The sequence below is a fragment of the Pundamilia nyererei genome, unplaced genomic scaffold (assembly GCF_000239375.1).
Source record: "Pundamilia nyererei isolate P.nyererei 1_Seehausen unplaced genomic scaffold, PunNye1.0 scaffold00220, whole genome shotgun sequence".
Classification (NCBI taxonomy): domain Eukaryota; kingdom Metazoa; phylum Chordata; class Actinopteri; order Cichliformes; family Cichlidae; genus Pundamilia; species Pundamilia nyererei.
Window position 1 is genome coordinate 111,894 of NW_005187621.1, and position 10,565 is coordinate 122,458.

The 10,565-nt window shown below is 39.1% G+C and overlaps 2 protein-coding genes across 2 annotated transcripts in view; both read left to right on the top strand.

The window, feature by feature from the left end:
* Positions 1-7,385, top strand: part of LOC102213997 (protein NLRC3-like) — a gene marked incomplete at its 5' end in the record, with an annotated part of 9,308 nt that extends 1,923 nt beyond the window's left edge. Inside the window, 4 exons of the mRNA XM_013914726.1 lie at positions 859-1,032; positions 2,130-2,303; positions 3,133-3,183; positions 7,382-7,385. Of these exons, the coding sequence (XP_013770180.1) occupies positions 859-1,032; positions 2,130-2,303; positions 3,133-3,183; positions 7,382-7,385 (403 nt within the window). The remainder of the gene's footprint in view (positions 1-858; positions 1,033-2,129; positions 2,304-3,132; positions 3,184-7,381) is intronic.
* LOC102214284 (protein NLRC3-like) overlaps positions 7,344-10,565 on the top strand; it is a gene marked incomplete at its 3' end in the record, with an annotated part of 33,166 nt that continues 29,944 nt past the window's right edge. Inside the window, exons 1-2 of the mRNA XM_013914729.1 lie at positions 7,344-7,519; positions 7,604-7,702. Of these exons, the coding sequence (XP_013770183.1) occupies positions 7,431-7,519; positions 7,604-7,702 (188 nt within the window). The remainder of the gene's footprint in view (positions 7,520-7,603; positions 7,703-10,565) is intronic.

Sequence of the window (10,565 nt, forward strand, 5' to 3'; positions counted from 1 at the left end):
TGTTGGGTTTTTCTCTGTATCTATGAAGCGCCTTGAGGCGACTTATGTTGTGATTTGGCGCTATATAAATAAAATTGAATTGAATTGAATTGAATTCCATGTGAGATCTGAGTAACATCTCACTCAATGATTCATGACTGCCTCCAGCATCGCTGTTTCACTTTTTCCTCTATTTCTTCTTATCTGACAGGTTTTCTATTTTGTGAGAACTATAAATTTCACCGGCATGCTATATTTTTCTCAAGTCCATTCATCCCCTCCTTCCCTGTTTATGCTGCATTTACAGTTGAATATCCTTTGAGTGTATAGGCTGTTTTCTCCCTGGAAAAATTACTTACACATTATCTCTCTTATTTGCCATGTCGTCTGCTATCATCCTTCCTCCACTCATCTTCTTTCAGTCCTGCCCCATGTGCTCCCTGCACATGCTGATTGTTATACTAATTTTTAAGTTACCAAACATTTAAAACACAGCAAACTTTCAGCACAACATTTTCATTCAGCTCACACAATGATTGCTAAACATTGCTCCTACCGTCACTTCTGCAAAAGCTCCTAAATGAATCACTAAATGAATAGGTGCATTGTTGCTTGTCTGAGCTACTTCAGTGTACGATTACCTCCATACATCATACATACTAAAATTTGGAAAGTCACAAATGGCACTACAGACCTGTCTAGTTGGATACTGGTCAACCTAGTACAACTAAATCTACCAGTTCCGCATTGGTTTTCATTCGTTTTTGCTAAGCAAATTTGAAGTGTTTCACATTTGTCCTCAGTATTTATTGTTTTGTTTTTCCATTTAATTGTGCAGATTCAACATTAAAGGTGATTTAATTAGATTTTTTTTTTCAGACTGAATGACTGTCAGCTCTCAGAGAAAAGCTGTGAAGCTCTGTCTTTAGTTTTCAGCTCCCAGTCCAACAGTGTGAGAGAGCTGGACCTGAGCAACAATGACCTGAAGGATTCAGGAGTGAAGCTGCTGTCTGTTGGAGTGAAAAATCCACACTGTAAACTAGAAACTCTAAGGTCAGGCTTTAAACTTTTTCACCCAGAACAATTTAAAAGCTGAGTTTTATCAGTGGATAAACTGCAAACTCATTTAGAACTCCATTATGAAAAATTTTTGCCAAAATAAATATGTAGGTTCATCTGCTGTGGTGACCACTTAAGAGAGCAGCCAAAAGAAGCATATTAAGATATGATTTGTTAAAGGTATCTAACCCTGAAGGTTCCTTAATATACCACTTTAGGACAAATTATTGTTAGTTACTTTCAGTCCAAAGTACCACATAGATTTTATTTGTACAATGCCTGTATATCTCTTGTTTGAAACTGCATTTCTAAAGGTCTGCTTCAAAGTACAGTGGGGCAAAAAAGTATTTAGTCAGCCACCGATTGTGCAAGTTCCCCCACTTAAAATGATGACAGAGGTCAGTAATTTGCACCAGAGGTACACTTCAACTGTGAGATACTGTGTTTGAGGCTGTGGACAGGTGTCTTTTATACAGATGATGAGTTCAAACAGGTGCCATTCATACAGGTAACGAGTGGGGGACAGAAAAGCTTCTTACAGAAGACGTTACAGGTCTGTGAGAGCCAGAGATTTTCCTTGTTTGAGGTGACCAAATACTTATTTTCCACCCTGATTTACGAATAAATTCTTTACAAATCCTACCATGTGGATTCATGGATTTGTTTTTCACATTCTGTCTCTCACAGTTGAAGTGTACCTCTGGTGCAAATTACTGACCTCTGTCATCATTTTAAGTGGGGGAACTTGCACAATCGGTGGCTGACTAAATACTTTTTTGCCCCACTGTATGTAGTTTGAAATTGGACAGCTGGCCCAGAGACACTGGCATGTTAAAGAGAATTCCTTCTCCCCACCATCACCAAGAGCTTTTCTCTGGGGCTCATCCAGTTGCTGGAGTTAACTTTCTAATATTGTTAGGCCTTACTTGAGAACTGTTGTCATCTATGAGGATTGTCATGTTCTAAATCAAGCTAAATTGAATTGGAGATTGAAAGGATGTATGACATTGTATGTGAAAAACAAACGCAAACCAATGAAAGCAAATCTTGAGTGAAGTATTCACAGATAGATTGTTGTTTTGTGTCTATAGTCTGTCGGGCTGCCTGATCACAGAGCAAGGCTGTACTTATCTGGCCTCAGCTCTGAGCTCCAATCCCTCCCGTTTGAAAGAGCTGAACCTAAGCTACAATCATCCAGGTGACTCTGGCACGAGGATGCTTTCAGCATTACAGAATGATCCACAGTGGAGGCTGGAAGCTCTCAGGTATGGGGAAGAATGTCTAATAGAGCAGAAAGTGCTTCACTTATTTCCTGTTTCATGCGTGTGTGTGTTATGACTATTCATTGAAACTTGTCAAGTTTAGCAATAACAACAAATGTCAATGTGAGTTTGATTTATATTTCACACTTAAATGAATTTTAAATTAAGGTGCTTGCCATAGAATTAAAAAAAACTATGACCTTTTAAACTGTAGTTTAGATACACGCACGTATTAATTGTAAGCCTGTGAGATTAAAAAGGGTTTTGAGATATTTGTAATAGACCTCAAGCCATTGGGCAGCTCGTTCCGATGGACAACATGTGGGGGACCAAATCAGTCACCAGTGGGGAGAGTTGTCACCTCCTATGGGCAAAATCTTGTGGACTCTTTGCTTCTCAACCTATTGGTGAAATACCCAGGACATTAACTGGTGAGACACATAGCTGATGGTTTTCAGCTCACTTTGGCCTGGGTTCAAGCTTGGTTAATTGATCCTCTTCGGGAATGGAGGTAACCATAATTGACTCCCGATCTGTGTTTGCTGGGGCACCAAGATATGGAAGCATAGGGTTGTCCAGATTGCAAGAGCCCTTTGCAGCCAGGGAGTCCAACAGAAGTTCATTCTCCTGGATGAACCTTCCAGTCTTACTGTTTTCTTGCTAAGTCAGTCCAGAAATCCTCTACAGGGATAATCTGTGAGCTAACAGGGACTAGTATGCATATTAGAACAATGTAATGTCCTTGTGTGTATGAACATTCTTCATACACACACTAAATGCATGTTCAGCATGCACATAGACTGTGCTTGTCTGACCCCCCTCTTCCTTTCAGGGTGGAGCCTGCTGGAGTCCAATGGTTGAGACCAGGTCTGAGGAAGTGTAAGTGTGTTTTTTAATATGATTAATGAACACAAAAAACACTGAAACATTTTCATCAGTCATTCATTTCTCTGATGGTAGTAGTTATCCAAGTGTCAATCAATGAACAGATGATGGATCAATAACTGCAGCTGGATTGTGTTTGTTCTCTCCATCAGATTCCTGTCAACTCACAATTGACATAAACACAGTACACACAAACCTCAAACTGTCTGACAACAACAGGAAGGTGGCACATGTGGAGGAGGTTCAATCATATCCTGATCATCCAGACAGATTTTACTTCTATCATCAGCTGCTCTGTAGAAATGATCTGACTGGTCGTTGTTACTGGGAGGTCAAGTGTAGAGGAACCGTTAATGTAGCAGTGATTTACAAAGCTGGAAGGATACAAGATGATTTTGAATATGTTTTTGGAGTTAATGACCAGTCCTGGAGTCTGCTCTTCTCTGATGATGCTCCTCGTTCTGTATGTCACAGTAAAAAAGAAATGTCCATCTCCTCCTCCTCCGTCTCTAACACTGTAGCAGTGTATGTGGATTGTCCTGCTGGCACACTGTCCTTCTACAGAGTCTCCTCTGACACTCTGATCCACCTCCACACCTTCAACACCACATTCACTGAACATCTTTATCCTGGATTTACACTCTGGTCTCCTGGTTCCTCAGTCAGTCTGTGTGAAGTTTAGCACACCTGGATATTCATCTGATTGGTGTAGTATATCAATCAGAAACATGTTTTCAGACACATGGATAAATTAAGTTTTAAACAATGACTCTTTGTCAACTTCTTTGTCTTTAGTCCTTTTAAGATGGAAGCTGGGATTATTTCATGAAGCAGATTTTGTTTTGTCCTTTTTTCACTCAAACCTTCACAGTGAATATTATTATGTAGCGTTTTTTATGAATCTGAGTCAAGAACCAGCTCCTCTGCATCTTAGACAAGCCTGAGCTCATTCATTGTTGTTGTTGTTGTCGTTGTTGTTTGCTATTTCTTTTTTTAAAAAAAATTCATTTTCAACTTCTCCACATATTATTACTGTTATTGAAGCAGGACAGGAATTAAGGGAGATTTTCACAATAAGAGGACATTTTGGGTTTTGTTTTTATTTTCTCCCAAATAATGACAACCAGCCTGTGTGGATGTTCCATGACTAAATAAACGGACATTCAATAATTCTAACTGAATTGAAGATATTCATCACTCATGATCACTCATATCTCTGCCATTCTATGAAAATTACTGCTTTTAAAAATAATCTAATGAAAGAAACAATAACTTCTAATATTAATCAGATAAATGTGAAAAGGTCTGATGTAACTAACATCTCATTTAACTCTTTATTGATGATCATTTCTTGCACTCTGTTAGTGGGAAGATGAATTACATGAAGTCAGTTTAATGAACGCAGATGACAGAACTGTTTTTCATTCTACTTTTTGTAATTGTACTGATACTGATACTAACAGTGATTCCTTGAAGTCACAATATTATCCTGCTAAAGTCTGTATTAGTAGATATTAAACATTTCTGGGAGTTAAATTAAATTGTTATCAGCTACCTAAATATGTAAAGAAGTGAAGTAGTTTATAAAGAAAAGCGTCTGGAGTTCTTTAAGTTACTTGAAGACGTTTCACCTCTCATCCGAGAAGCTTCTTCAGTTCTAAGGTCAAATGGTGGGGAGTCCCAGATTTAAACCTAGTGGGAGTATCCCCCCACAGAGGGACAAAAGGACCCCCTGATAATCCTCTAATCGCCTGAGCCAAGGTGTGAAACTGGGTGTGGGTCCCAATCAGCCAGAGTTTCGGGTGAGTTCATTGTGAAACCTGGCCCCACCTTATCATGCGAATTCCTGAGGTCAGATGGCCCAGGATGTGAGTGGGCGTTAAGGCGTCTGGGGAGGGATCTCAAAACTGGATAATAGATGGCAGAGAGTTGGTGTCGTAAACCACCACCTCTGTTTAAAGATGGTCGCTCACAGTGGACATAGATGGCTTCTTTCACTCCTCTTTCAAACCATCTGTCCTCTCTGTCCAAAATGTGAACATTGGCATCCTCGAAAGAGTGTCCTTTATCCTTAAGATGCAGATGAACTGCTGAGTCTTGTCCTGTGGAGGTGGCTCTTCTATGTTGTGCCATGCGCTTGTGAAGTGGCTGTTTGGACTCTCCAATGTAGAGGTCTGGGTATTCCTCGCTGCACTGTACAGCATACACCACATTGTTAAGTCTGTGTTTTGGAGTTTTGTCTTTCGGGTGAACCAGTTTTTGTCTGACCGTGTTGCTGGGTCTGAAATGCACTGGGATGTCATGCTTGGAGAAAACTCTCCTGAGTTTTTCTGATACACCGGCTACATAGGGGATGACAATGTTGTTGTTGTTGTTGTTGTTGCATTTGACCTTAGAACTGAAGAAGCTTCTCGGATGAGAGGTGAAACGTCTTCAAGTAACTTAAAGAAGTCCAGACGCTTTTCTTTGCAAGCTCCTTTGACTACGATGACCTGGATGACTGAGAACCTTCACAGACATATGAAGTAGTTTATGTTTGGAGCTGTGTGTTTCACTGTGTACATTGTGTTTCATTGTGTAATTACTTAAAGTTAAAGGTTGATTTTTAGTTTTTGACTTTAATAAAGACATGTTTAATTCTAGCCCTGCCTCTACCCTTTGTGCCTGTTAAGTTTCTTTGGTACAAACACACAAACACACAGAAACCATTGAAATTGAGTGGGAAAATTGTCTGACAGGTATATAAATGATGAAAATCAGTCAGCATGAGCCTGGCAGGAAGCTGGATGATGGACTGATATGAGGTGGAGAGACAGTGGTATGACATTATATTTATGTCAAGACTCACATGCGTGAAGAAAAATGTAATGGGTGCAGATATTCATTGGCACTTATGTAATAACATTTTTCGTGCTCGTTTTACCCTCATGGACTCTGTTTTTAACAGTTTGGTCAGAAACATAAACAGCCTGCTGGAGGTCATTTTGAAGGATCTCAGAGTGTAACTTCTGTTCCTCTTTGCACAAAGGTCCAAGTACCAATCCTGCAGCTGGGTAAATGCCCTTCTACCACCCTGTCAGCTCTCCTAGTGTGTCCGGTATGTCCTATAGGCATCGTACAGGCATTTACACTAGGACAGCCTTAAGAGTGAATCCATCGCACTGGCTGAATAACTGGATAGTTGGTAAAGTACGTCAGTGGGTCATCCCCCTCATCTCCAGATTCTGATTCCAGTACAGAGGGCATGTGAGTGGGCTTCGGATGTTGCTCATTTAGAACTTTACAGAAAGCATTTCCTTCCTTTTAAAAGTTTCACTTCACATTCCTGAACTTGGTGTCCCAGATGATTTTCTTCATGTGAAGCTCTGTGTTAAGGTAACGGAAGCCTGTAATGTTTTCCTTGCTAACATTATAGGTTTGAGAATCTTTTTGAAAGTGAAAATAATCAGATATTATCAAAATTATCAGATATCAGATAGGTTAACCTTAAAAATGTGTCTGTGTGTGTGTGTATTAGCAGTACTGAGTCCAGTTCTAATGTAGCCTTCAGTATCTAATGTTGAAATTGCAGTGTGCATGGACTGAGACATGTTGTGTTGTGAGACATGTTTTTTGTGCTTAAAATCACAAAAAAATCTGTGTATGAATTTTTGAATAGTTCAGGCTTGTAGATCATATGATACAAATTTGTGACCTCTATGAGGATTATTTCCCTCTATAGTTAATGTGCATCATCAAGCTATGTTTGGTGTATGTTTCCTTTTGATGAAATATCTCTGGAAACAAAAATAAAAGGTTCACAAAACAAACTAAAACAACAGGTTGCTTTTCTTTTGTTAGTTGAGTTTTAGTGAGTGAAAAGTCATTTTTCTTATTAAGAAGAGAATCTGAGGCAGAGATCTGAGGTCATGTGTTTGTTTGTTTCTGTTTTTAACTGAACATTAATTGAATAAAACTTCCAGTCACAGTGAATCTGTGTGTCAGTGAAAGCATCGCGTGTGCTTCATGGCGCCATCTAGTGGACTGATAGTAGAAGTAGAGCAGCTGATGGCAGCTTCCTCTGCCTCACACTGCTGTCTGACTGCATTCAGTTGACACTGCTGGTTTTCTGGTTCATCTCAGTGTTTGGACAACATACAATGCAGAGGGAGAATTTCAGTTGATGTGCACACGAATGATTTGTGTTTCCTCTGCAGGTGAAGGTAGAAAGTGTGTGTGAGCTGATGTGGATGTGAATTCAGCAGCATGGATCAGTGTGAGGACAGACAGGAGGGAGTCCCTCCCTCTAAAACCACGCTGTGTGGGGAACATGAGAGCCAGACCAAAGCTCAGAGGTGAGATGACCATCTCTAACTGTCCATGACTCTTCTCCATGTCACAGCTCAGCACTCACATCACTGCTCCATCATTATTGACAGGAACCAACCTGGACCTGAACCCAGCTGTGTGTCCTTAAAGAGTGACTGGTCAAAGAGTATTGGTGCTGATTTTAAAGGACAATGCTCTGCTGTGGAAAGGTAATCTATATCTGTATATATGTTTATTTTTTTCAGTAAACTTTCAAACAGGGTTAATGCCAGATCAGCTTTTCACGTATCTATAATCAAATGTAGTATGAAGTCTTGAGTGAGGGCTTTTTTTTCCAGAAACATGGCATGGGAAGCATGTGAAAGCTTTATGATGTATGAGGTATTTGTCAATAAACCAAACTGAGCTGAAGTCTTCAAACAGCTCTAGACTCTGTTGGTGGTTCTCAATGGCATCATCAGGACAACTAAACCTTTACTACCACAATGATATGACTCAGTGCTCATTTCCAGACATCACTTCATGGACCTTTGGCTCAAGTCTCTGTGTGGGCAGATTTAATGTGAGCTGTCCTTATCACATTTTTTTAAATACATAAAGTGTGTATTTTCTTACCTGGTTCATCTTCTAAAAGTGTCAACACAAGAACTAGAGAAGAAATAGACATCAAGCCCCAAAGCAGCCTCACATTTTGACATGATAGCAAGATAAACAGGATACTTATGTGTCATCAAGGCCCAAGCACTGACATTGCAAAGGTCACACTGCATGTGCTCCGTTTATTAGTAGTATTTTTAGTATTTCTTCACGTCACTATGCAGGCTGCAAGTAGAGGTAACATGGGCCGCGAAATAGGGACACAGGCATTAGAGCCTCTTAATGCGCATTTTGTGTAGGTTTCCACCAGGGTGGAATTACCAAAAATAGAGAGAGCATAGCCTAATATATGAAACAGGAAAAGACCGCCGTGTAATCCATTTATTTCAACAAAGTAACGGTAACTGTAACAGAATACAATTACTCATATTTTGTATTTTAAATACGTAACGGCGGTGCATGTATTCCGTTACTCCCCAACACTGGCCAATACTGATCGATAGTTAGAGTGCTAGGAATATTTAGGGGAGGTTGTCACAAGTTGATCACAACCACCCCAATAGTGGTCTAAATAAATTAATGAAGAAAGTTAAAACTTTTCATTGCTCTGGTGGCATAATGACTCCCTAATGAAACAGGAAGTTGTTGTTAACTCATTCACTGCCAGCCATTGGCAGTGAATGAGTTAAACCCATTGACTCATTCACTGCCATTGACGTCTATAGACGTCAATGGCAGTGAATGAGTTAAGAAGTTAAGAAAGCTTTAAAAAATCATAATTTAAAACCTCTGTCATGATGAAGCTTTTGTGATAATTGGTCCTAATGGTGGAGATGCTAAATTGGGTTTACAGCACCACCTACAGAATCTCAATGAGGCATCTACGAAACTGTTTCATCTGCATATATGAAATTTGATAGCCTGATGTAATAGCTCAAGAAAATATAACCCTTTTTGATCAATACTCTAAACTAGTGCAGTCAAAATTAACGCATTAACGCAGATTAAGCTGTCATCACGATTAACACGATAAAAAAATTTAATGCTATTAACGCATCTGGAGTGTAGAATACCTCAAAATCCCTGTAATTTTTCTGTCAACGCATTTCAGACAGTTTGCCCGCGTAGAGTTACCTTTGTACATGTGCAAATGGGCAGTTGATCTGGTAGTGACGGGCAGCTGAACCAATCAACTCAATATGGAAGATGATAAACACACACTATGGCCTTCTCGATGGGAAATTTGAGTATTAAAAAAATAGCCAGACGGAAGAGTCGACCATCATAAAGTATTATGCACATAGTGCTGGAAGGAATTATCTTTTCACCGAAGCACTTCCAGCTTAAAATATCCCATTGACGCGAAGCATACCTTAGCTGGGGATGGTGTTTTTTTTGCTCATGGAAAATGAAATGCAATTAATATAGATTAAAAATGAATGAGATTTAATTGTGATTAATCAAAATTAATCCACAGTAACCCTGTGATAAATCTGATTAAAAACTGTGATTGTTTGAGAGCACTAATATATATTATATATATTATATATATATAATATATATAATATATATTAGTGCTCTCAAACAATCACAGTTTTTAATCAGATTTATCACAGGGTTACTGTGGATTAATTTTGATTAATCACAATTAAATCTCATTCATTTTTAATCTATATTAATTGCATTTCATTTTCCATGAGCAAAAAAAACACCATCCCCAGCTAAGGTATGCTTCGCGTCAATGGGATATTTTAAGCTGGAAGTGCTTCGGTGAAAAGATAATTCCTTCCAGCACTATGTGCATAATACTTTATGATGGTCGACTCTTCCGTCTGGCTATTTTTTTAATACTCAAATTTCCCATCGAGAAGGCCATAGTGTGTGTTTATCATCTTCCATATTGAGTTGATTGGTTCAGCTGCCCGTCACTACCAGATCAACTGCCCATTTGCACATGTACAAAGGTAACTCTACGCGGGCAAACTGTCTGAAATGCGTTGACAGAAAAATTACAGGGATTTTGAGGTATTCTACACTCCAGATGCGTTAATAGCATTAAATTTTTTTATCGTGTTAATCGTGATGACAGCTTAATCTGCGTTAATGCGTTAATTTTGACTGCACTAGTTTAGAGTATTGATCAAAAAGGGTTATATTTTCTTGAGCTATTACATCAGGCTATCAAATTTCATATATGCAGATGAAACAGTTTCGTAGATGCCTCATTGAGATTCTGTAGGTGGTGCTGTAAACCCAATTTAGCATCTCCACCATTAGGACCAATTATCACAAAAGCTTCATCATGACAGAGGTTTTAAATTATGATTTTTTAAAGCTTTCTTAACTTCTTAACTCATTCACTGCCATTGACGTCTATAGACGTCAATGGCAGTGAATGAGTCAATGGGTTTAACTCATTCACTGCCAATGGCTGGCAGTGAATGAGTTAACAACAACTTCCTGTTTCATTAGGGA